Raw genomic sequence first — 24,594 nt, 5'->3', positions numbered from 1 at the left:
CTTTGCAATGATTTGGTTTTTGAGTTATTTATTGACTGAAGCCGCCTCTACCCTCACCCTCCCTGTAAACTAAAAGTTAAGAGGTGAGGTGGGGTGGAGATTGTGTTTACCTGACGGTGTAGCTGAGGTGATTCACACAGACTGTACTGGCCGCTTCTGCTTTCCCCGGTGAACCAGCGTCTGATGTTTGACGGTCACAACGCACGCGGCCGCTCTGGCCAAATTCCTCTCCTGGCGCAATCCCACCGCTTGTTTCTTCCGAGCAGCTCATGCCACCATACCTCCCCCCCTTACCCACGTTCACACACACGCAAAAGCAAAGGAGAAAAAGGTGACCAAAAAAAAAAATGCAAAATTTACAAAGCAACGAAATATACATTTACATGAAATTAAAGGGCCAGAAGAAATCTCCGCTTTCTTTCTGAGCGGCCACCCTGGTTGAGCTCGGGTATGTGAGGGGGTGAATGAGCTGCTGGCTCTGAAGCCCCAGGCGGGGATGTGGCAACCCTTGGACCGGGCGGCTCGAGGCGGTGCCCCGGACAGGGGCGGGCGAGCGAGCGGTCCCTTTAAAGCCGGGGCTCATTCATTGCTCACCTTTAACACCTGGTCTCCGTCTCGCACCGCCGCCGCCGCTTGTTTGTTTATCCATTTGTTTTTATTTGGGTCGCGGTTAAAGGTCAACTTTCCCTGAGCCATGCAGCAGGTGTCCGGCCAGTCGAGTCGCCGCTCCAGCAGCAGCCTGTCCAAAACCAAGGAGGTCAACCCGCAGGAGGTGAGTTTTTTTTCCCCGATCCCAGGGGGGCTCAAAACACAGACTGACTTGAGATTTAAACAAAAAGAACAGAAAATGCTGGGAAAAAAAAACTCAGAGGGTCTGAGGTGGGGAGTGACCCCCTCCAGTCTGCAAGACCCCTCCTTCAGAGCATCCAGACTCGAAACTCGGTCACTCTCTCCACAGATGCTGTCAGACCTGCTGAGTTTCCCCCCCCTCCGCCAGCATTTTCTGTTTTTATTTCCGATTTCCAGCACCCCGCAGTATTTTGCTTTTACCTGTAGACTTGACTGAACTCGGTTATCACCACAGACTTGCTGAGCGTCTTCACAACTTCCTGATGTCCTTTGATTTTTTTTTAAAAAAAACTCGTTACTATTTTTAGATTTTTTACTGATTTTCACACGTAATTATTAAGAGTTTGTGTCTTTTTAGCCGCTTTTACATTGTTTTTGTTTTAAAAAATCAGACTGGCCGGCTCAGAGATCAGCTGTTCTGTACCTTAGAGGAGGAAAACAGCCTTTACTTCACCTACATTGGCAAACCCAACATCATCCAGGTGCGGGATCTCAATTATGAGGCGAGTGACATCTCTTTGTTTGGACCGTTCCGGAGATTGAATTGAATGTTCGCGACTCACTTCAGACCGCTTAGTAGCTCCTTAAAGGTGTTCTTGCAACAAACAAAAGTGGAATGAGAGCTTGTTGTTGGTCTGCTGACAAAGTCTGTGTTTATTTTTGCCGAGTGACTATTGATTACGATGCAATTGCGCCAAAGCAATTTCAGCTCTGTATCATAAGAGCACAAGAAGTAGCAGGAGTAAGGTCATTCGGCCCCTCAAGCTTGCTCCGCCATTCAATAAGGCCATGGTTTATCTCAATGTGGGCTTAACTTCACTCCCCCCGCCCCCCCCCATCATAACCCTTGACTCCGTTAATCAAAAACCTGTCTAACTCAGCCTTGAATATATTCAATGACCCAACTGCTCACTGGGGAAGAGAATTCCAAACACACTCAAGCCCCTCTGAGAGAAGAAATTTTTCCTCCTCTCCGTCTTAAATAGGAGACCCCTTATTTTTAAACTGTGTCCTTAGTTCTAGATTCTCCCATGAGGGGAAATATCCCCTCAGCATCTAACCTGTCAAGCCCCCTCAGAATCTTATATGTTTCAATAAGATTACCTCTCATTCTTCTAAACTCCAATGAGTATAGGCCTAACCTGCTCAACCTTTCCTCATAATACAAACTCTTCATCCCAGGAATCAGCTTAGTGAACCTTCTCTGAACTACTTCCAATGCAAGAATGTCCCTCCTTAAGTAAAGTGACCAAAACTGCACACAGTAATCTAGGTGTAGTCTCACCACTGCCCTGAACAGTTGTAGCAAGACTTCCCCACGTTATACTCCATTCCCCTTGCAATAAAGGCCAACATTCCATTTGCCTTCCTAATTGTTGTACCTGTATGCTAATTTTTTGTGAATCTTGTACAATGACACCCAGATCTCCCTGTACAGCAGCATTCTGTGGTTTCTCACCATTTAAATAATATTCTGCTTTCCTATTCCTCCTGTCAAAATGAACAACATCACATTTCCCCACATTATATTCCATCTGCTAAATTTTTGCCCGTTGCATTGTTGACAGTATAACTTTGGGTCTGATTTTGAATGCACTAGTGCAGAGAGATCTGAGTACACCTTCAGCAGTAATCCCAGAAGATAAAATTTAAGTACAGCCCTTTGCAACAACAGGGTATCATGTGGTTGTTTCCTAACATTTAGCCAGTATTTGCAACCCTTGAGTCTCTGTGCCTGCTCCTTTATTGCTGGGCAGAAAGTGGGATGATGCGAGAGCCAACAGCACAGCTAAGGTCTCCAGCTCTGCGTTGGACAATGCAGGTAACCAGTCGGAAGCATATCTGTTTCTGATTTACTGATCAATTCCAAACCCCAAAATATTTCAAGTGGGATGCTCAGTTAGGCATTCCTGTATTCCCACAAAAAAAGTAGATGTGAATAATTGGTGGTGGGATATTGGAAGAAAATGCCAATCGATTAATCTAGGCTTAGTTATCTTCCAGTGTTCCCACCCAGAAAAAGAGTAAAGATGGTTAGCCAAGACTAATGGAGGAAGCTAATTTGATTGTCAAAGGTTTTGTTCAAATCATTAATAAGGAACTAATGCAGCATCCTGTAGCATTTTGCTTAATTTTCCCCAGGTCAGAGCTGAATTTTGAGAAATATTTGAGCAGTGAGAGATATGCTTGCCTGAAAGCACGAGTATAGTTTCCATTAGTGGGCGTCAGTGCCAGTGGTCTCTGTTGCTGTGCATTCAGGGTTTACAGATGCCTACTGCAACATTACGACAATGATTACACTTCAAAAGTATTTCATTAGCTTTAAAGCTACTTGGGACACCCTGTGGTGTGAAAGATGGTATTTAAATGTCAGTTTTCACTTCTATTTTATTTCGCTGCTTGATGACATAAAACTGCATTAAGTATGCTACAGTTGGAAGGTATCTCCAGAAAATTGTCCTTTGAGTGGTGTGAGCAGAGTACGGTGGACATGTGTGAGGTTTTGAAATCAATCAGTTTTGTCTGTCTGCAAACACCTTGCAACTCGATGCTCTGTGACTTTGACTTTGGTAACTCTTTTCCTAAATCATGTATTTGAAAACATGTTCCTACAAATTACATTCCCCATTTCATCGTATTTGGGGGGAAAACATTTTTTGGCTCCCAATCTTGGCAAGAAGAAGGAAAATTGGGGCTAATATGGTGTACCTGTATATCAAAGAATCTTTGGAAACATCGTTTGGCAAATATTTTGTGCTTAGGGAGGGTAAAGAGCCTCGCTTCATTTTCAAAATGATACCGTCAGGTTTAAGTTAATTTGTTGGCCCGTTGTCATGGTAGTAATAACAACGAGGCTGTCAGTGCTTGCTGTTATTACTGCATAAACCTTACAGCAACTTCTGGCATCTGCACGCATGCAGTTAAAATCAGAAATTTGTCAGTGGCTGTCAGTTTTACCCTCCTCTTCAGTAGGGTGTGCTGTTGCAGCCTTTTGTAGATGACATCATTTAGAAATCACTGATTTGTTCTGAACTTTAACTCTTTACATATTATCCTCGCTGTAAGGAGCAATGATAAAGTTAAAAACAAAAACAGAATTACCTGGAAAAACTCAGCAGGTCTGGCAGCATCGGTGGAGAAGAAATCAGTTAACGTTTCGAGCCTTCACGACCCTTCTGCAGAACTGAAGCATAGTTAGGAGAAAGGAGAAATATAAGCTGGTTTAAGGTGGTTTAATATAAGCCTCGTTCAGTCAAGAGTAACTGAAGGCATGATTTTTCAGATGGCAGGGTTTCCTGCCCCACCATCCAAAGGGCCAGTGAGGAACGCATTCCCACCGATAATGGCTGTCATAACATAGGAAGTAATAGCAGGAGTAGACCACATGGCCATTTGAGCCTGCTCCGCCGTTCAATATGATCATGGCTGACCTTTGGCTTCAACTCAATTTTCCCGCCCGCTTCCCATATCCCTTAATTCCTTGAGAGACCAAAACTCTGTCTATCTCAGCCTTAATTGTATTCAACGATGGAGCATCCACAACCCTCTGGGGTAGAGAATTCCAAAGATACACAACCCTTTTAATGAAGATATTTCTCCACATCTCAGTCTTAAATGATTGGCCCCTTATGCTAAGACTGTTCCCCATGTTTTAGATTCCCCAAGCAGCCGAAACCACCTCTGTGTCCATCCTATCAAGACCCTTCAGAATTTTGAAGGTTTCAATGAGAATGCCTCTCATTTTTCTAAACTCCAGAGAATATAAGCCCAATTTACTCAACCTCTCATCATAGGACAACCCTTTCATCCCAGAGACCAATTTAGTGAACCTTTGCTGCACCATCTCCAATGCAAGTATATCCTTTCTTAATGTGGAGACCAAAACAGCACACAGTACTCAAGGTGTGTTCCCACCAAAACCTCGTACAACTGTAGCAAGACTTTTTTATTCTTGTACCCCAATCCCCTTGTAATAAAGGCCAACATGCCATTTGCCTTCCAAGCCATTTGCGTGCAGCCAGTTAATGTTTGGTGGGGTGTTAGCTAACTAAGGGTGAGACTTCCAGCCCCGTTTGGGGAGGAAGCCCTGGATTGGCAGGCAGCTCTGTAGTCCCAGCAGTGCCTGGTTTGAGCAGTGACCACTGCTGGGACTGCAGTCAATCTCCAAAGAAGAAGAATTAATGGAGGACAAATTGATGGTAAATTTGGGGTATTGGTGGGGCCTGGCTGGCAGGCCCCAGCAAGGAGATTGAGGGACTAGGTTTGAGAGGCCAGGGGTAGGATTAAAGGGGGGGGTGCTGTGATCTTGGGGGCATGCCATCCATGAGCACAGGGGACCCCCAATGGAGGTAAACCCATCTTTCCCAACACCAGTTGGGAAGAGCTGGTGCCCAGTAAAAGCTGCTGGGCTACCCACTTGGTGTGGGCCTCCCCTGCCACAGGTAAACTAGCAGGGGGAATGAGGCAATAAAGTGGCCTCAATAGGCCCAATGCCTCCACCACCTCCTGTAAAGTGAGAGACAGGTTGGGGAGGTAGGCAGCAGGCAGGCAATGCGCTGCATTTTAAGAGCTCCTCCCTCCCTCTACATCCCCCCCCATACACACTGTCACCTTCAAACCTATCCACGGGGGAATCATAAAATTCTGCCCTGAGTCTTTGACAATGTATTTACCCCCTGGTCCTGTAAAACTAATTGCTTAAGTGTGGAGTCTCATTCTGTCAGCAAGACATTTTAAAGTTAATGGAATAAACTCCATGTGTATCTCTCACTCTTTTTTATTTCTTCCTGTACAATGACTTAAATGTGATTTATATTCCCCATTTCATGCTTCCTACTTTGCTGTCTGGAGAATTTTTCAGTCTGTTTGGCTGATCAAGCTACCTACTGCCTGCTCTGTTGCTGGGTGCTCAGATCCCCTGTAGGAGGTGCTAAATTGAAACTGACATCGGAAAAGTGGAAGTCCATGTTCCAAAGCCCACTAACTATTTCTGCACACCATTTTCCGAGGTCAGCGGCGAACACTATTCCTTCACTGCTGACAGCACATTCCGGGCCATTGTGATTTACGTCATCAAATTTTTTATTTGAACCTAAAGGAATTTTAATGATTCTTTGGAGACCTTTAGAACATGTAGGCAAGCAGCTATATTAGTCATTTCTTTTTGGTGTTCTGCCTTCATACTTTCATTATCATACCAACTTAGACAACAGAAGTACTCAAGAAAGGAATGGTGATAATTAATATTCATCATAATAGCGTAAAATTTATTTCTAATGCTATAGAAATTAATTTGAATGGAATGAATTTGAATGTTGTGTTAACTATTTTTTCGGTGCTTTATATTATTTCAATGGTGATATTGCTGTATTTCATTACATATTTTAAATATGTAGCATGGAAAGTACATGTTTAAGCTCAAGAAGAGTGTGTACCATTTGGAGACTTTGGGAATTTAAATTATTCAGTGACATTTTAGGATATTTTCATCTCCTGTAGCGATGTAAATGGGGAGCCACAGCTAAATTTCTGAATTATCCAGTCAGCAAGTGAAAGGGGTATTACAATGAATTCCACTTCCTTCCCATCAGTACGGATTAACACACTGGGGGAAGGGATTATTTATTCCCTCCACACGATTCCAAGTTTAAATTCATCAAGAACTGTCCTGGTGAGGTGCTGTTTTCAGTCTCAGGTACAAAATAAAGGGAGGCTGGATAATGGGTCGGAATACTCGTGAGGGCTGATATTGAAAAATGGTCACATTTCATTGGAAAATCGGAGAGAGCTGAGAACTGGTTTGAAGCAAATTGCCAAACAGTACAGAAATTAAAGCTTTTGTCCTTGCATTGATTTAAATCTGGTGACAAATTCTTGTGCTGGCACCCAGTGGTGTTGTTGTGGAACTACATACTAAGTCTTGAGTCCAAATTCCAGCACCTGAGAGGTTTCATGATGAATGTTACATACCAGCATTTTTAACATTGTAAACTGCGATCAAAATATTGCCTACAGATGCAGCTGGTATTTTAATGTGTATTTTGGCATAGACAGAGCCAGACCATAGGAGTCTTCCATCCATTTTGAAATAGAATTGTCACGGATGAAATTTATTTGTTTCCTTACTTTCATGATCAATGTGTTTTGTATGTGAGGTGTGTGTGTTTTCTTAACCGCAATTGAGTAATTGTCCCACTTTTAAAAAATTCCAGCAACTAGCTTCTTTTGTGAGTTTTTAAAAATAAAGGAGATTATTTATTATCCCACACATGCCCAGTTGGTTTAAAATACAACATCTCACTCCCTTGTCTCACATACGCTGTCAGGCACACAAAGGTTAGATACAGATGAAGAAAAAATTTATGATTGCAAAATATAATTGTCTCAGGGCAGAATTTTCCGTGCCCGCTGGCGTCGTGTGTGACCGGTGTAGTGAGCGGACAATATGGCGCAATCGGTTTTACAACAGCGGGAAACCAGTTTGTGATTCCGGCCATCAGATGTCAGGAACCTCATTGTAATACATCAGCATATCATTATAAGGCCAGCCCGCCGGAAAGGTCCCCCCCCACCCCACCACCACACACACACCCAACTGGATCATCCGTCCCTGCTGGCAGGAAAGCACACCGATGTGTTTCACAACAGCACATAAAAGGCGTGCACTTGGTGGCCTGCACTTTGAGTGGAATTTGGAGGTGAGTACACAATATTGCCGTGCAGCACTCACCAGGGTCGCCTGTTGGGCTTCAAGCTTCAGGGGCGGCAGGGGGTTGGGGTTAAGGGTAGCCTTGCCATTGAGGCGGCTCGTGGCGGTGGGGGGGCAAGGGCAGCCCTGCCTTTGAGGCGACGGGGGCCGGGGGGGGGGTGGGGGTGGGCAAGGGCAGTGCTGCTGTTGAATATAGTGCACAGGCATTCAGGGTCGGGGGTAGGATGGGTGAGGGAAGTGGCCACACATTCGAGAAGCCTGTATAAGTGACTATTTCTCTGCAACTGAGACAGTTCAGGCGCAGCCACATTGATATGATTGGGGTCGGGCTCCTAGCTTATCTGCCCACTCAAGCAACGCAGAGGCATCAGAGTGCCACCGAGTGCTCCAGAGCTCCCTACCCACCCCTCCACCCCGGCACAGACTGCAAACTCATGAGCATTTTAGTGGACTACAGAACAGTTGGATGACTGCACACGTTGTGCCACCTCCTCACTAAAGCTGGCCATGTATCAGTCACTGCTGGAGGCTCTCACAGACCCTTGCAATGTCAGCATCCCAGTTTGGACCAGTTTCCCCATGGTTCAAGCTAACAGCGCAGCCATGCAGCGCACTAATCTCCGGCCATCTAAGTGGTGGCCAGCACTCGCCATGATGAGTTAAGGGGCTGTCACACTTAACCAGGACAGGTTCTTAGTGCACACATGCTAACCACGTATCTCTCTCTTCCATCCTGCAGGAGGAGTACATCAGGATCATGGAGCCTGGTGAACTAGCTGTATGCCTGATGGCCTACAGAGTGCAAAGATGGAGGAGAGAGCGACTGACGCTCCTGGCTGTGCAGAGGCAGGAGCAGCAACCTCAGGAAGAAGGGGCAGCTGGGGCTCCTGCACATGCCGCCTATGAGCCACAGCGAGACGGCGCAGGCCGGCACCTGGCAACGCCCAGAGTCTATAGATACCACCTTTCATTCCTGCAGATGACCGAGAACCATCTCGGTCATCTGCCAAAGACTGCGTATGTCTAGGAAACTGGTTGGTCACATCTGCCAGCCACTGCAGGATTTGGCGCCACAGGGACATGGAGGGAATGCACTGCCAGTGGCTGTGAAAGTGACTGCGGCACTCAATTTCTATTCCAGTGGCTCCTTTCAGGGTTCCACAGGTGACCTCTGTGGGATATCACAAGCCTCCACCCACAAATGCATCCATGAGGTCACGGATGCCATCTTTGTAAGGGCACACAACTTTGTGCATTTCGCCCAGGACCAGGACAGCCAGGATGCAAGAGCGATTGGATTCGCCCAGATCTCGGGTTTCCCACAGGTGCAGGGTGTGATCTAGTGCACTCATGTGGCGCTCAGATCTCCATTGCAACACACAGTGCACTACATCATCCGCAAGGGTTCCATTCGCTGAATGAGTGTATCTGGTGTGCGACCACCAGAAACACATCCTGCACTAATCCAGTGACAATACTACTATGCCACCGCACAGTTTCCAGGGAGTGTGCACGACGTCTACATCCTCAGTTGGTCACAGATCCCTGGAGTCTTTCAGGGTCCACAGAAGCTGCAGGAATAGCTCCTCAGGGGCCCGCAGAGGCCGTGGCTGATGACACCCATGTGGCGGCCTCAGACTGCAGCGGAGCGACGCTATAATGAGGCTCATGCTGCAGTTTGCAACTTGATGGAGCAGACCATCGGGATGCTGAAGATGACGTTCCGGTGCCTGGACCGGTCTGGTGGAGCCCTGCAATACAGCCCACAGAGGGTGTCATGCATTGTCGCCGTCTGGGCGTGTAGGAAGGAGCTGATGGGGAGTGTCACCACCAGCCAAGCTACATCTTGGTGCTTGTTTGAAAGCTCTGGAGCTGAGGAATTCTGCAAAATAACTTTGACAGTTTGCTCAGCGAACTTTCCAACAGGACCCACAATCTCCTTTTCCCACAGGGCCTCTAGGATGTTATGTGCAAACCATTGCCTTGTGGTCTAAGATGTTTCTCTGCATAAATTTCCACAAGGGATAGGTAGTATGGCACAGTCCAACTGCTTAGAGTGTTCCGTGGCAATGTGGCCAGACCCATTCTCAGCATTACCAGGGAAAGGTAGAACCTCAACACATAGTGACACTTGGTGTTTGAGCACTTGATGCAGTTGCACACAAAGGTGGCCATCAAGATGGGGGCGATGTTGGGTAAGTATTTTCCTCCTTTATCTAGAGATTTGTACATTGTGTCCCTGCAAACACGGTCCATTTTTGACCTCCAGATAAAGCAGAAGATGGTTCATGTGACTGCCACAACGCAGGAGTGGGGAATGGACCAGACCTGCCCACGTTAGGCAACATCTAGAGCACCTCACAGCCAGGTCCTTATCATTGCACCCAGTTTTTGTTTTACCAAACCTACACACTCCTTTCAGTTTTTAGCACAACTGGTAAAGGTTGGGAACAACAAGTGAGATGCCAAAGAGCTGTGTGCAGCTTCAGAGGAGCTGCAGGTTGTCAATCCTAGCCAAACCCAATACAGTTAGATTCCTACTTTTTTTCCTAATTTGTTCATGGGATGTGGGGTAGGCCAGCATTTATTGCTCATCCCTTCAGGGGGTCTTTCAGAGTCCTTCAGGGGGTCTTTCAGAGTCAACCACATTGCTGGTGACATGTAGGCCAGACCAGGTAAGGACAGCAGATCTCCTTCTCTAAAGGGAGTCGGCAGTGGTTTCATGTACATCATCAGATTCTTGATTCCAAATTTTGTTGAATTCAAAATTCACAGTGTGCCCATGGTGGGATTTGAACCCAGAGTATTACCCTGGGTCCCTGGAACACTAACCCAGTGACAATACCACTATGCCACCACCTCCCCTTAACACAGGCACTTTTCAACAAGAGTTAAATGACAGTGATCAGGAGAAAGGGTGCACAAACATTTTTCCCCTCTCTAATCCATGGACAGTGAAACCAACAATAGCAACATACCATCACACCAACCATGATCAGGCAACTCAGCACACTTCTGGGACTTTCCTAGCCCATCTGACCATGCAGTGTATTTACCCACTGAGCTACTGGGGTGTCTGATGTGCTTTTAAACAAAAAATGCTCTGTAGCAATTATTAACTTTGATGAAACAAAGTGTTTTGAGACTTCTCTTGGCATTCTTTGATATGCATTTCTTGCCTATAAAATGCAGGTAAATTCTGCAGCACAGATCCCTTGGTATGAGAAGCTGGCAGAATTACAAATGCCTTGGCAATGGAATTTAAATCCAAATGGACAAACAATAGCTCTGAAGAATCTGAACCTGAAAGTCAGAAGTGGGCAGATGTTGGCTGTTATAGGGAGTTCTGGTAAGTCATCCAAATTGGTGTTCTCTTAATGGGATAAATTTTCTGATTCTTCACTCTTAGCGCATGTGCTCATCTGTGCATGGAAAATGCTGTTCTGGGCATGTGCAATTTCATGATGTGAGCTCTGGGAAGTTGTGCACTCAGGATATCTACATTATTTTAGCACTGAAATTCCGCTTTAAATGAAAACAAGGCAGTGCCATTTATTTAAGTTTGTAACAATTTGTATATATTAACTATATCATAGGTGATTTTTGTTAACATGCCTTTATTCAAAATTTACTCTTTCATGGCATGTGGACGTCACTGGCTAGTCCAGCATTTGCTGCCCATACCTAATTATTCTTGAGGTGGTAACTACCCAACTTCCCCGCCCCGCCCCACCAACCACCCGACTACACTCCAGACCTGGCCTGACCACCTAAACAGACACAATTACGCAGAACCTAACCCGATTGCAACTCCAGCCACCACCCCCCCAGACCCACCTGCCCGCTCACCCATCTGCCACCCACCCACTTGCTACCTCACCTGCCTGCCACCTAATTTACCCACCCATCCTACACCACTTCACCCATCTACCATTTCATCTATCTATCCCCCTATCCACTTACCCACTTAACGCCCTCACCCACCGACCTATTCATTCATTCACCCATCCACTAACATTCATCCACTAACTTTCAAACCGGACCTTTAAACTTACCATACAACAGCTTATACCGTAAAAAGGAGCTGTCTTTCCCGACTCTACTCTGTTCGACAGAGATCCCTGATGGACACTGTGCTGTGCTTTTCTGGGAAAGGCGGGCTCATAAGGTCCCGGTAGAAGTGTGCAGCATCGTCGAGTTGGGGGAGTTTTCGATCGCAGCATCAATCCGAAGATCATTGCCGCTGCTCGTAAGAACCAGGCCAATGAAAACACTCTTAGTCATTCCATGCAAATGCTGACATACTACCAAGGGCCTCGGCCCTAAATTTCGATATATGTTAGCCACTCAAAGGAAAACAATATTATTGCAGAAAACCCACTTTATTGGTTTGGAACAGGCTTTGGAAATAAGTCCTTAAAATATAATCAAGTGATATTTGAATTATTTTTCTTAATTTGTGAATAACCAGGGTGTGGGAAGACATCTTTACTTGACATCATCACCTGTAGAGATGAAGGAGGGAAAGTCAAATCTGGCAAAGTCTTGATCAATGAAACACCAGTTAACAGGCAGCTGGTTAAAAAGTGTATTGCACATGTACGACAGGATGACCGATTATTACCCAACCTTACTGTAAGAGAAACATTGACATTTGTTGCAAAATTGCGTCTTCCAAATAACTTCTCGGAAGAACAAAGAAACAAAAGGGTAAGAAACACGGAAGTCTACTGCATAGAAGGAGATCAATGGTCCATCACGTGATTGTCAATTCTTTGCTAGAGCAATCTAAAACCAAACCCACTGCCTTTCCCTGTCTGCATAGTTCTATACCTTCCTCTGCCAGACGTTATCTTTCCACAGTCCCTCAATGGCTTACACTGTGTAAATACAGTGCCTGGTGTGGAACTGAGGGTTATACAGGGCAGGAGGGTTTCCATCAATTGTACAGTGTCAATTGATCTCCATCCTGGATGTGAAGGAATGTTATTCAGTGTCCCTGCCTAGGGAGGGGAAAATATCAAATGGGATTCCTGCATTTTACTGTGGGAAAAGCCCATATGCAAGGATACCATGTGACATCAATGTCTTGTTTCTTGTTTCATTTTTTTAATGATGCACACAAGCTGTTGACGTTGTAGCTGAGCTAACTTTATTGATAATACATTTTCCTAACTTGAGCACATGTCTGCAGTGTCTGAACTCTATCAAGTGAGACTCCAACATGTGCTATCTGACCTTCAACCCCCAGGTCAGGTGACCCTATATATATTTTATATATATATATATATATATATATATATATATATATAGTACAGAGTACCGTATAGTTTCTAATATCGGAGTCCACACCACAATCAGCTATTATCATGACAATCAAAACCATGCTTTTCTGTGATTTTCACCAAATTCAAATAACCAGCCAACAGTTACTAATTAAAGCTCATACATGATGAATGATTACTTGGGTGAGTTATGAGAGGAGTCACATATAGGCTAGACTGAGTAAGGACAGCCAGTGTCCCTTCCGAAAGGGAATTGGTGAACCTATGGCATTTTGCTACAATCTAACAGCTCCATGGTCACTTTTACTGACATTAGTTTTTATTATTTTGAATTATGTTCAAAAAAGACTGATAATAAAAACTAATGTCAGTAAAAGTGACCATGGAGCTGTTAGATTGTAGCAAAATGCCATAGGTTCACCAATTCCCAACAAATGTAACTGCCATTGTTGAATTTAAGCTCATGCTGTCTGGAATATTAGCTCAGTTAACATGACTATTACACTACTCTACCCCTTTATATTTTTTCAATGTTTATATTTGTTTTAAACCCTTTTTAATCAATAACCCTCCCCTAGATTTTTCTTTTTGGTATTCAATGTGAGGGATGTTACTGTTGAAAATTAAACATTTTGCCATTTCATGGGTTCAAGTGTCAAGTTCAGCCATTTACAGGTTTAGTGCTATGCAACACTATACCAATCTGATATGCTTTTGTCCCGAACCCACTTCACCACTTGGGTATTTTTCATTTCCTACATCAGCCATTCTGATCACTCCTGTAAAGAGGTCAGAACTTCTCTTCCAGCTAGGGTTAGTTTTATGCTATGGGCTGCCCATTTCATATTTAAGTATTACAGTCAGTTCAGAGACAGGATTATCATCCCATCTGTCTGTATTTGATTTTCATATCAATTTTTCATCATTTGTAAACATGGATTTCCCAAAATTCCAAATACATTGTTTTCTTAAATTGTACATAGAAAACTGCTGTTTTAATATAAGAATTGTTTTAACTTTATGATTGAATTAGGGACAAACAAATAATTAACCTAAGGGGTGACATATATAATTTTAGATTCTGATTCATGATCTTTTTCAGATAGAGGATGTTATAGCAGAACTCCGACTAAGACAATGTGCTAACACTAGAGTTGGGAATTATTTTACACGAGGAGTCTCTGGAGGTGAGAGACGACGGGTGAGCATTGGAGTGCAACTTCTGTGGAATCCTGGTAAACAGCCATTATTTATCCCTCTGTTAATGTTATGTTGTTCTCTAGCGTGCCGAGTTATGCTTTCATAGGCACCTGAAGCCATTCACTGTCATATCAGGTAGCCTATATTCACAAGTGAGCTTAGATAGTGAATGTTGGCAAGCTGCTCACTCACATTGGGTCACAGTGATGTAGCTAACTTATGCCTTTCGTGATAAAGTGACAGAGCTAACTCCATTTATAATTCCTTTTGCTTTCTCAGGCTTGGCCAACTTCCAATCCACCTAAAAAGCCTGTTTTAGTGTGGCATGAAGTCTTGCTAAAACTTAAGTGGATCACATCCACAGAATTTCCATTGCAAACAGGATGCATCATTTTCTCAATGAACTCCATTAAATTTGTTAGGCAAAATCTTATTCCCAAAGATTAATGATGTCTCCCACTTATCTATCTGGATGTTTCATCATTTCCATTTTCAGAATGCCTGTTAATACTCTAACCACAACTTATTTTGATGTTGCTTGTTGGAACCTTGTGAAGCTCCCAGGAACGGTCGACGAGGTGGGCTTGTGTGGGAAGCCAAAACTCAGCTTTCCAATGGCGGAATGAAACTATGGAACTAAGTTGATGGCTGATTAATGATGGATTGGGCTTCCCGACAGTAAGCGTCAGGAATCTCTTTTCCATTCGTTTGCATGTCATGTGTGCTCATTAAAAGGCAACCTTGCCAGAAGTATACTTTTCCAATTACGTAATCAGCAAACAAAAAACATATGCCTTCAGATTCACAACTGCTTAAACGTGATGTGCAGCAGGCGAGGTAGTCTTCCTGGTGGATTTGAAGTGAGTAGGAGCTGCTTTTTCCTCGATGGGGAGCTTTGTTCAACTACAGGAGAGGAGGCATTGATGATTGGTGGCGGCCATTAAAGAGGACTGGGGCATGGCTGTCTGAGGGAGGGAGAGAGGTGACAGCCCTATGAAGTCTCATTGGGTACAGAGAGGAAGCTGGACTATACAGTAAAAGGTCAAAGTCAAAATATGGTGGGTCGAACATAATTGTGGGGAGATGAGGGGACAGGGAAGGTCGATGTTGAATTCTGAGAGCCAAGGGTAACAGAGGGTAGGTCCAGGAGGATAGAGAGAGGGTTGAGGATGATGGATGGCAGGTCTGGAGTAAAGACTGGGGGAGGATAGTTCCACTGTGCTGGGGGAAGTTTGAAGGTCAATGATAGCTGGTCAAGGATGATGGGGGTGGGTCAAAAGCCACCGAAAGCAGGGCAAGGCTGATGGAGTGAGGGTCGAGGATGATTGAGGGAGGGTGATGGTGCCCAGTTCCAGGGTCACTATAAGAATGTCCACGGACATGGCTGCATTAACAAGAAGAGTTCTCTTCAATGAACCTTGAGGATAGAGTTGACCACAGTGGAGTGAGTGGAGACCAGGATGTGACTGATGCTAAGTATAGAGCTCCCCATTGTCAAAAGTGCTCAGGACAGGATGGAGAGCCTCCATCTGCCATCCCTGAGAAGCAGAACCTCACGCTGTTCCAGGATGGCCTGGGAGAGAACTTGCAGGGAGGCATTGCTAAACTTTGGGGCCACTCTTTGTCTGCACCTAGACATTTTCCATTTTTGTATGAGGTGGCAGCAGCTCCATGGATCCAGGTGGGGTGGTGGGGGGGTGGCGGCGGCAGCAGCTCTAAGGATCCAAGTGGAAAGGGGGGTGGCGCGGCTCCAGGGATCCAAGGATGGCAGGTGGAGAGGGACGTCCCTAAATGCATTAAGATACAGTGATATCCAGGTGATTGAGAAAGTATTAGTTCATAGAAGAAGCTGAGTAGCACCTATCTAAATAAGCTTTGTTTTGATAACCTGTCACAATTGATAAATATAAGCTAATGAAACTAGGAAATATTTTTGGTTCCAGGTATTTTAATATTAGATGAACCCACCTCTGGACTTGATAGTTTTACAGCACACAATTTGGTGATGACTCTCTCAAGACTTGCAAGAGGAAATCGATTGATCCTAATGTCAATCCATCAACCACGGTCAGACATATTCCACTTGTTCGATCTGGTTGTTCTGCTTTCTTCAGGAGTTACAACGTATTGTGGAACAGCTAAGGATATGATTCCATATTTTACCTCAATAGGCTATCCTTGTCCGAAGTATTGCAACCCTTGCGATTTTTATGGTGAGTATTGAACATACTGAGAATGGTTCTCAATGGTAATGCTAGACATAAGGTTGAGTCATTCTGACCTTGCCTTTGAAGTGATCAGCTACATTTTCTTCAATTGTATTTTTGGCCTTTCAACTGTGATGGAAAATAAGACTCTTTATGGTGTTTAGTACTTCTGAACTAATCCCAGTATTACACTTAATGCCACAGTTCATAACCATAACCTTGCTTGTCCCTCAAGAACTTGCATTCTGCCAGAGCTTAAAATAAAAACTAAAAGATAAGATGCTGAAAAAGCACAACAGCTCAGTCAACATCTGAAAGAGAAAGATGGTTATTGTTTCAGGGTGTAACTCTTAATTGGAACCTTGGTATAGCTCGCTTCCATTAGTCATCAGTTCTTCGTTATCTTTTAAATAAATATCTGTCCAAACAAATCTTAGCAACCTGACCAATAATCAGATATTGCATCAAATCCTTACTTTTCACAGAAGAATAAGTTATAGTAATTTGAGATGATGGAGTTGATTTTAATTTGAGGGTCGCAATGGGTGATTGTTGTGTGGGCCTGCCACCTGCCTAGGATTGCCAACTGTGATTAAATGTATTCCTGGAGGTTCTATCACATGACTTGCCTCACACGCCAGCCATTAGTTGGACAACACATCTATCCTTGTGATGCACTGCCTTCCCATGTCAATTGGAAAGCACAAAGACTCATTACCCAATTGAGTGATGTTTGACTGTCAGCCAAATAACCACTTTTTTTTCCCATCTTCAATATTTTTATATCTTGTAAAGAGAACTGTTCAAAGAAAATGTCAAAAAAACAACCTTTTTAATGCCCCTAGGATTCTCCTCAAGTGTTGCACACAGCTGTGTCCTGGAGCTTGATCTTCAATTTGTGGGGCCTCCAGGCCAATGCTGGAGGGTTGGCAACCCTACACCTGCCCATTGTTACTGCAATACGGCCTTTAAAGCCAAGGCCTCATTTACACACTTATTCAATTCTTTGAGGCAGCTCGCCAGTTGGGCCTGGCGGAAATTGGGCTCCTACACCATCAGAGCTTTAATGGGTGAGGGTGGGTGTGAACCAGCACCAGAGGGCCTTGCACAGACCATCAGTGGGCTGGAGTTCTTTTACCACTTTTATGGGTCCAGGAAAAGAAGGAATACTCCCCCTCCTGATCTCAGAAAGGTAAAGTTTAAAAATAATCTTCAGCCATTTCCTGAGCATTCTTTAGTAGTTTCTTTATAGAATGCTGGTTAGGCTGCTCAATGCCAGTTCAAATGGGCACAGATCATACATAGCCCATTTGTTATTCACAATTGTAATTGTGGTCCTATTTGCGCTGAACAACTGAACTGGCATATTACAAGTAGCTTTCCAGGAGCTCCAGTAGCCCATCTCAGCATCCAAAACACCTGCAAAAAAAGAGTGGCATGTGATTTATGAGCTATCTTCAACTGCTGTTGTACCATTCACAATGGATGGAAGCATTCAAGATTGGCCCCAAGTAGTATAGTAAAGGAAAACATGATTGACTAAGACCTTTATCATGGGCAGAAATTTTTGCCTGGCGGGCGAGCGCGCACCTGACCCGCTCGAGCATGAAATGATGCCGACATCAACACACAGTTGTGCGATAGTTCGGTCAGTGGGCGCGCGCTGAAGCCGGCAGCATGCCCACCGACAATTAAAATGCCTGTTAAGGCCATTAAATGATCAATTAACTTAAACTTTTCGCTGCCCGTCCAACCTAACGGTCAGCGGGCAGGCGATAAAGCCAAGCAGCCTTTACGTTTTTTTGGAAACCTCATCCATAGGCAGGATGGGGTTTCCAAAAGCAAGCAAAGCTAAAATAAAAGTTATAAAATTGAATTAATAACATGTCCCTGTTCATGTGTCAGAGTCACGTGAGGGGACATGTTTTATTCCATTTTTATTTTCTTCATTTTCTTTTTAAAAAACGCTTCATCTCCTTGAGGCAGCTCTGAGCCAGCATGAAATTGCGGTCCGGTCCCGATTGCAGTTGGCTCCCTGACCGCTCTCGCTGAGCCCGGCCGCCAAGGGCAAAATTCTGCCCGTTGTGAATTATCGAAAAATCAAAAAAATCAGTGTCTGTCATGGATATAAATTGTCAAAGTGCAACACTGTACTTGCATTTAAAATTTATGTTTATTATCTTCATATTCTTCCCTCGGAGAACAGTCTGAAGTAGTGAAAGGACTGATACCCTGATTAACAGAATGACAGGCTGGAACTGGACACTCTTTCCGTAGTCATACCCATCACTATACTATCCAATGGAGTGGGGGGTGCGGTTGCGGGGCGTGGGTTTTAAGTCCTTTTAGGCAGGAGGGTTTTAATGGGCTCCCACAGCCTTTATGATGGGGGTTGGACTCCCACACTCGCTGGACGTGATAGCTCTTCCAGATGTTAACTCTGAATTGAGAGCAGGTTTGAACCCTGTGCCTTCGGACTCAAAGGATTGCTGCCATTAAGCCAAAGACCTGCTCTATTAAATGAGATCAATGAGTGAAATCCTGGGGGGCTATTAAATGAGGTGTGCTCCAACAGCAATCTTTCCAACAATTCAAATAAGTCCTTCAGATTGTAGATTTTTCTCCAGCTTATGGACCAAAATATTCCAGGAAGGCTACTTGGAGGTCACATTATGCAATTTGTTGTAGCACAGAAGTCTAAAAGTGCTACTTAATCTTAGGTTTTCTTCTATGTTGGGTTTCCTTCGAGAGGTGTGTTTCTTTTCTCACCTTGACAATTCTCCCAGAAGCAGACTAATTTGAATGTTGTTAGTGGGCTCTTATTGATATTCTCGGGGTCAGCTGGTCACCTCCTTCGGGAGGGGGAGAAGCTATGGCTGCTGTTACTGGCTAAAGAAAAAGATCAATTTCCACTATGCTGGGCAGCCTTGCAGCCTTGGATCCCCCTTTTGTCTTCTTAATGATCTTACGGATTCTCAGAAACAGCATTCCTCACACCCAACATTGAGAAAACACAAATAACACATCATTAACTTACAACTGCATTCAAACACCTAAATATGAGGAGGTGCATTCAGTTTTAATGGAAAATATCAGAAGTGGTGTCAAATATTGGGAAATTGATGGAAAGGTTCCCAGCATAACTCCCACACCTGTCCACCCTGAAACCGCAGAGATCACAGGTTTTAAAAAGTGGGGGGTGGAATTTGGCCCCTGATGTCCAGTTTCTTTTTTGTTTTCCATGATTTCATGTTTGCCATATGATCAGGTTAATATTTCCTCACCCACTGTTCTGTGTGACTCCTGCTCTATTGAAGACCACTCCCCACCAAGAGCTCAAACATAAAGAATGTTGCACTTGAGTGAAATCCTGGAGGGCCATTGACACTCATGGAACCATATCGAAGCACAACCCAGCTCCTTCAAGAAAAAAGGGAAGATACTGGAGGGGAAAGTAAACAAAAAACATTTTCAGTTCCATTGGATATACTTCTGTGTGACATAATGAATATCTCCTCTCTTTAGACTGTCAATTAATCATGACTCTCATGAGTTATCTGAACTGCCTCAATCACGAAGTATTTATTACATGATACTGCCATTCATGAAAATTGTTCTTTGAAGCCTCTGGTGCAATAAAATGGATTTATATTTAAAGCATTCTAAGTTGGTAGCTTATACTTCAGATCACACTTGAGAGAGGAGGGAACTCCCATGTTGAATTGTCTACAGTCGGATAACTCTTGCCATGTGAATCAGCATTTATGGAATGCTCTTCATTATCTAATCTATCAATCAACATTTAAAAAGATTAAATTTTTCTTCAAGCCATCAGTCAGCAATTTTTGACATCACGGGGAGAATTTTCTCCCTGTCGGGTGGGCCAGTTGGGAGCGGGCACGGGCGGGCGCAGAGCCGATCGCCACCCGCAATCGGCTGCACGCCGCCATTTTACGTGGGCGGGCCAATTAAAGCCCGCCCAGTGTGACACACGCCCAGTAGTGCTCAGCGGTACCTGTGCGGGCGGGGGTGGAGGGAGAGTCGGGGCCTGTGCGCTGTCGCGCGAAAGAGTGCAGAAATTTCTCTGAGGCACGGAGCTGCCTTAGCGCCGTGGATGAGGCTTCATGAAAAATGCAAAGGCTGCCTGGGTTCTTCGCCTGCCTGCCAACGTTAAGTTTGGACGGCCAGCCCTGACAATTAGGTTAATTAGTGTATTAATGGCCTTAACCGGCCTTTGACAGTTCAGTGGGCGCACAGCCGACTCTGGTGCGTGCCGCTGAACGAAAGATTGGAATGACATGCATTGACATTGGGACTCGCGCCCGATGTCACTACGTGTCATTTTACGTGTCAGCGTGCGGGGCCCGCCCCCGCACGCTGAACAGAAAATTCTGGCCCATGTTATTGTAAAATTGTTCATCAGCATTTTGGAAACTCATCCTTAGTACACTTGTCATATTCTCATTCGAAGACCTGTTGTCATTACCTAAACCATTAATCAGTATTTAAGGGCCTTTAGACAGTTGTCAATTTTTAAAGATATTCCATCAGTTTGTCAATCTTCATTCAAGGTCCTCTATCATTTATCCTTGTTATGGCAGCAGTCATATCACACATTATTAGCATGTAAAAATAATACTTATTTTGATGTGTGTGCCATTTAGAAATAACACTGCTCCATTTGTTTAAACGAGCTTACGGTTTGCACCACTTTTACAACTGCCGCTCTTGGTGTTTCATTAATGGTGTTCCTTAATTTTGCTCACTCTGACTAGAGCTGGGATTATACTTGGAGGTGGTGGCCCAACCCAACAACTGGAAAGTTGAGGCAAGCCCATCTCTTCCGGCCCTGGAAGCCACAACTCAATTTTTTGTTGTTCAGGCAATTGCTCGTAGTTGTGGCTTCTGCTCCTCTAAGGCAGGATGTCCCACCTCCAAGAGCTGTCAGCCAATCAGAGAGCTGGTGGGTCTTCAGTTCCAGCAGCACCACCAGGAGCAGTTGCCACTGTTGTGACTGCAGCAGGCTACAGACTAGCCACGATGGAGCAAGCCCGGATTGCATATAAATGGGCTTGGGGCTCACTGGTGCAAATCAGGCAAGTCCTAGCAAGGCGGTGGACGTCAATCATGAGGGCAATGGAGGGTCTTCAGCTGGGATGGCATTTTGTGGATCACAGAGTGCCCAATCCAGAGGGCTCCCCTCACCCCCCCCCCGCCCCTCCCAGAGCCTGCAGGTTTCACTGTGTGGCCTCCCCAGGAGGTGAGGTGCCCATGTGTCGCTGCTAATAGATAGTGGTGGTAGGAAGAGGCTTTTAAGTGGCAACTTAAGGGACCCAATTAACCTAAGGCCAGGCGGGCTGCCCACCACCTGCCCCACCACTGATAAAATACCCGTGAAGGCGGGAAGGTGACAGCACGGAACCCCCAACCATTCCACCCGATTTTATTCCCCCTCGCCCCTCCGCCTCCCAGTCTGCTTCCAGAAGTGGGGTAAAATTCCAGACTAGCTGTGAATGCAAAGGCCTTCTATCGGTAATGGAGAACATAGTGCAAGTAGCAGCGTGACAGAAAAGTGGGACAGATGGAAAATACATTTGGATTTTTAACTACCACAAATCAAGTGCAGAAATCCAAAGAAAATCTGTGGGCAAGTTTAAGTGTAACGAATGATTCGCTATTTGCCACTGACTACAAAATTTGGGTTAATATTACATTGTTACGTTTCTGTTAGGGACCATTCACACTTAGAAAGAAATCCAAATACCTCATTTTACTCAATAGAACTATGCCAAAGATTTCACTTTTTTCCAAACAAACAAAACAAGCACTCTTCACTTAACGTATATAGTTATAAACCATATTGTTATGCACTCAGGTTTACTTCCCACTTCTCCCAAGAATTCCCTTAAGACACATCAATCTTAAAGTTATTTACTTCTGCACGGACCACCCATAAATATGTCACAGTCCTCTGGAGAATTTTCCTCAGCTGCAGCTATTCTCAGAGGTAAAACTTTTGTTTACCCTCTCTTGACTATGGATGCTTCAGTCCCTTGTTTCGGTTACTTTCTTAATACTTCCCAGCTAATTTGGCTTTTATACTTGATTTGTGGTAATTAAAAATCCAAAATAGCACAGTCGTCTTCACAGGAGATCTGGGACATGTGTGAATAGGGAGAAATTGGAGATTCCTTCCTGAGTTATGCAGAATCTCAATCAGGAAGCATGAATTAGAATAGTTAATTCAATGGTAAATAATCTGCAGAGAAGAGAGGAAAGAATGATGAGGTTAAGAGTGTGATAAAAGAGACAGAAAGAAAAAGTAAAATAAGTTGTGTTTTTAATACCTCCAACAATAATTAAAATCTGAAGGAAAGAGGCTCCACACAAACAAAATTAAAATTTTCAGTATCAGGTAAGTTGTTTGGCAGTAATTAAGACTTCGCACATTGTCAAAAATTCATTTAGATCGGAATAAACAAATCCAATAACTTTTTCTGGCATGTTTACTGGGTATTTATCATGAAAGTAACCCAACTTCACTCCATTACATGTACTTCAATGCCAAACAGTGAAGCTTGTGGAGCAACAAGGCAACTCAGTCAATGTTTCCTGATTTCCACGTTTAGCTACACAAGTGTAGTTGCTGGAAGTTGCTGTCCAATTTGCTCTCAAATAACAATGAACAGTGACAGCCTCACCATTATTTTACCACAAAATTTGGGCTAGCATTATTGGAAGGGAGTGTCTTTTTTGCAATTTGGGTTTGACTTCTGCTTTCAACTGTTGATATTGTTCTGAACTGTTAATGGCGACTCTGAAAAGAATCTTGTTGACCTTACAGTTGACCTAACCAGTATTGACAGGCGTTCCAAAGAGCAGGAAGACCGTACGCAGGATAAAGCCAATACACTTGCTTCCATATTTTGGGAACATGTCAAAGACACTGATGACTACACCTGGAAGCCTAATGTCTGCAATCCCTGCACAAATATGAGCAGCACTACAAGGTACCATTATGAAATAAAGCTTTGATACTGTCATAGAATCTATTATTAACAGCAACATTTTGTATTCTTATTTATTATTGTAGATCTTCTAAAGTATCAAATAATTGTTTATTCATCCTAAATATTGAATGGAATAATTGCTTTAAGAGATTCTATTTGAAAAGGCCCAGAGAGCCGAAACATATTAAATGGATCAACTGCATAGGCACATAGAGGCTTGCACCTGTGCAGTTTGTTTATTGCTTCAGTGCTGTAAAATCTGCCATATAATATAAACATGGTGAATCTATGTTACTGACAGTCTCAGGCAACATTATAGATCGAAGGGATGCTGCATTATAAAGGTATCATAGTATTATGTAAAAATACACATTGCAAATATCATAATCTCCTATTTCAAAGAACATAAGGGTGATGGATGAAATGAAAGACCATTCATATCGTCAAATCATTAAGGTACTGTTCCAAGAATAAGTCTGAGCTTTTATTCATCTTCTTCTGACTTTATAGCTCCACGTTTTGTTGGATCAGGAAATGATCTAATTACATTTTTGGTATACCTTGGTTGAGTTCATATTTAATACATTATGTATTCCGTTATTGCATAAATCAATAATTTAAATAACTTATCAATAACTTAAAAGTTATTCTTTAACTTAAAGTTTACAACAAAAAGGTTTAGTAGTTGAACTCTTTTGACATTAATCATGAATAACTCTTATAATAAAAAAACCTCCGTGCCTCGCCCCATGTGAGGGTAATCATATCGAAACCCACAAAATACTTAAAGGGATAGACAGGGTAGATGCAGTTAAGATTGTGTCCCCTGGTTGGGGAGTCTAGAACCAGGGGACACAATTTCAAAATATGGTGGAAGCCACTTAGGACTGAGATGGGGAGAATTCTTTTTACTCAGAGGGTTGTGAATCTTTGGAATTCTCTACCCCAGAGGGCTGTGGAAGCTCAGTCATTGAGTCTGTTTAAAGCAGAGATTGACAGATTTCTAAAGACATAAAGAGATATGGGGATAGTGTGGGGAAAAAAGCATTAAAGTGGATGATCAGCCATGATCATGTTGAATGGCAGAGCAGGCTCAATGGGCTGAATGGCCTACTCCTGCTCCTATGTTCCATTAAACTTGACTTTCCATTTCTCTCATACTTTGTGCATATCATTTTCTCCTGTTTTTCTTTTCACTTTCCATTCTTTAAGTAACACACTTTCTTTGTATGCTTTTGACACAATTTCTCTAATTGTCACATCTTTTTGCTTTGACTTTATTCTCCATCTGTCTAACTCGTCATATGCCCCTTACTTTCTGTTTTGTTCTTTCT

General features: G+C 43.7%; 2 protein-coding genes across 3 annotated transcripts in view; one reads left to right on the top strand and one right to left on the bottom strand.

Annotated features, from left to right (window-relative positions):
• Positions 1–271, bottom strand: part of abcg5 (ATP-binding cassette, sub-family G (WHITE), member 5) — a 44,131-nt gene extending 43,860 nt beyond the window's left edge. Inside the window, exon 1 of the mRNA XM_078557199.1 lies at positions 111–271. Coding sequence (XP_078413325.1) covers positions 111–271 — 161 coding nt within the window. The remainder of the gene's footprint in view (positions 1–110) is intronic.
• Positions 272–663: 392 nt separating this feature from the next.
• The window catches only part of abcg8 (ATP-binding cassette, sub-family G (WHITE), member 8), a 58,349-nt gene continuing 34,418 nt past the window's right edge, over positions 664–24,594 (top strand). Inside the window, exons 1-7 of one of the 2 annotated variants that reach the window (XM_078557198.1) lie at positions 664–772; positions 1,242–1,352; positions 10,751–10,907; positions 12,030–12,268; positions 13,946–14,078; positions 15,987–16,256; positions 23,095–23,260. In XM_078557198.1, the coding sequence (XP_078413324.1) occupies positions 695–772; positions 1,242–1,352; positions 10,751–10,907; positions 12,030–12,268; positions 13,946–14,078; positions 15,987–16,256; positions 23,095–23,260 (1,154 nt within the window). In that variant the 5' untranslated portion in view covers positions 664–694. The remainder of the gene's footprint in view (positions 773–1,241; positions 1,353–10,750; positions 10,908–12,029; positions 12,269–13,945; positions 14,079–15,986; positions 16,257–23,094; positions 23,261–24,594) is intronic. The other variant, XM_078557197.1, reaches the window with a different exon arrangement.

Source organism: Cetorhinus maximus, chromosome 14, assembly GCF_964194155.1.
Source record: "Cetorhinus maximus chromosome 14, sCetMax3.hap1.1, whole genome shotgun sequence".
In the NCBI taxonomy this organism is placed as follows: Eukaryota; Metazoa; Chordata; class Chondrichthyes; order Lamniformes; family Cetorhinidae; genus Cetorhinus; species Cetorhinus maximus.
Note: the sequence above shows the minus strand (reverse complement) of the source record. Positions and strands in the feature narration are given on the sequence as shown.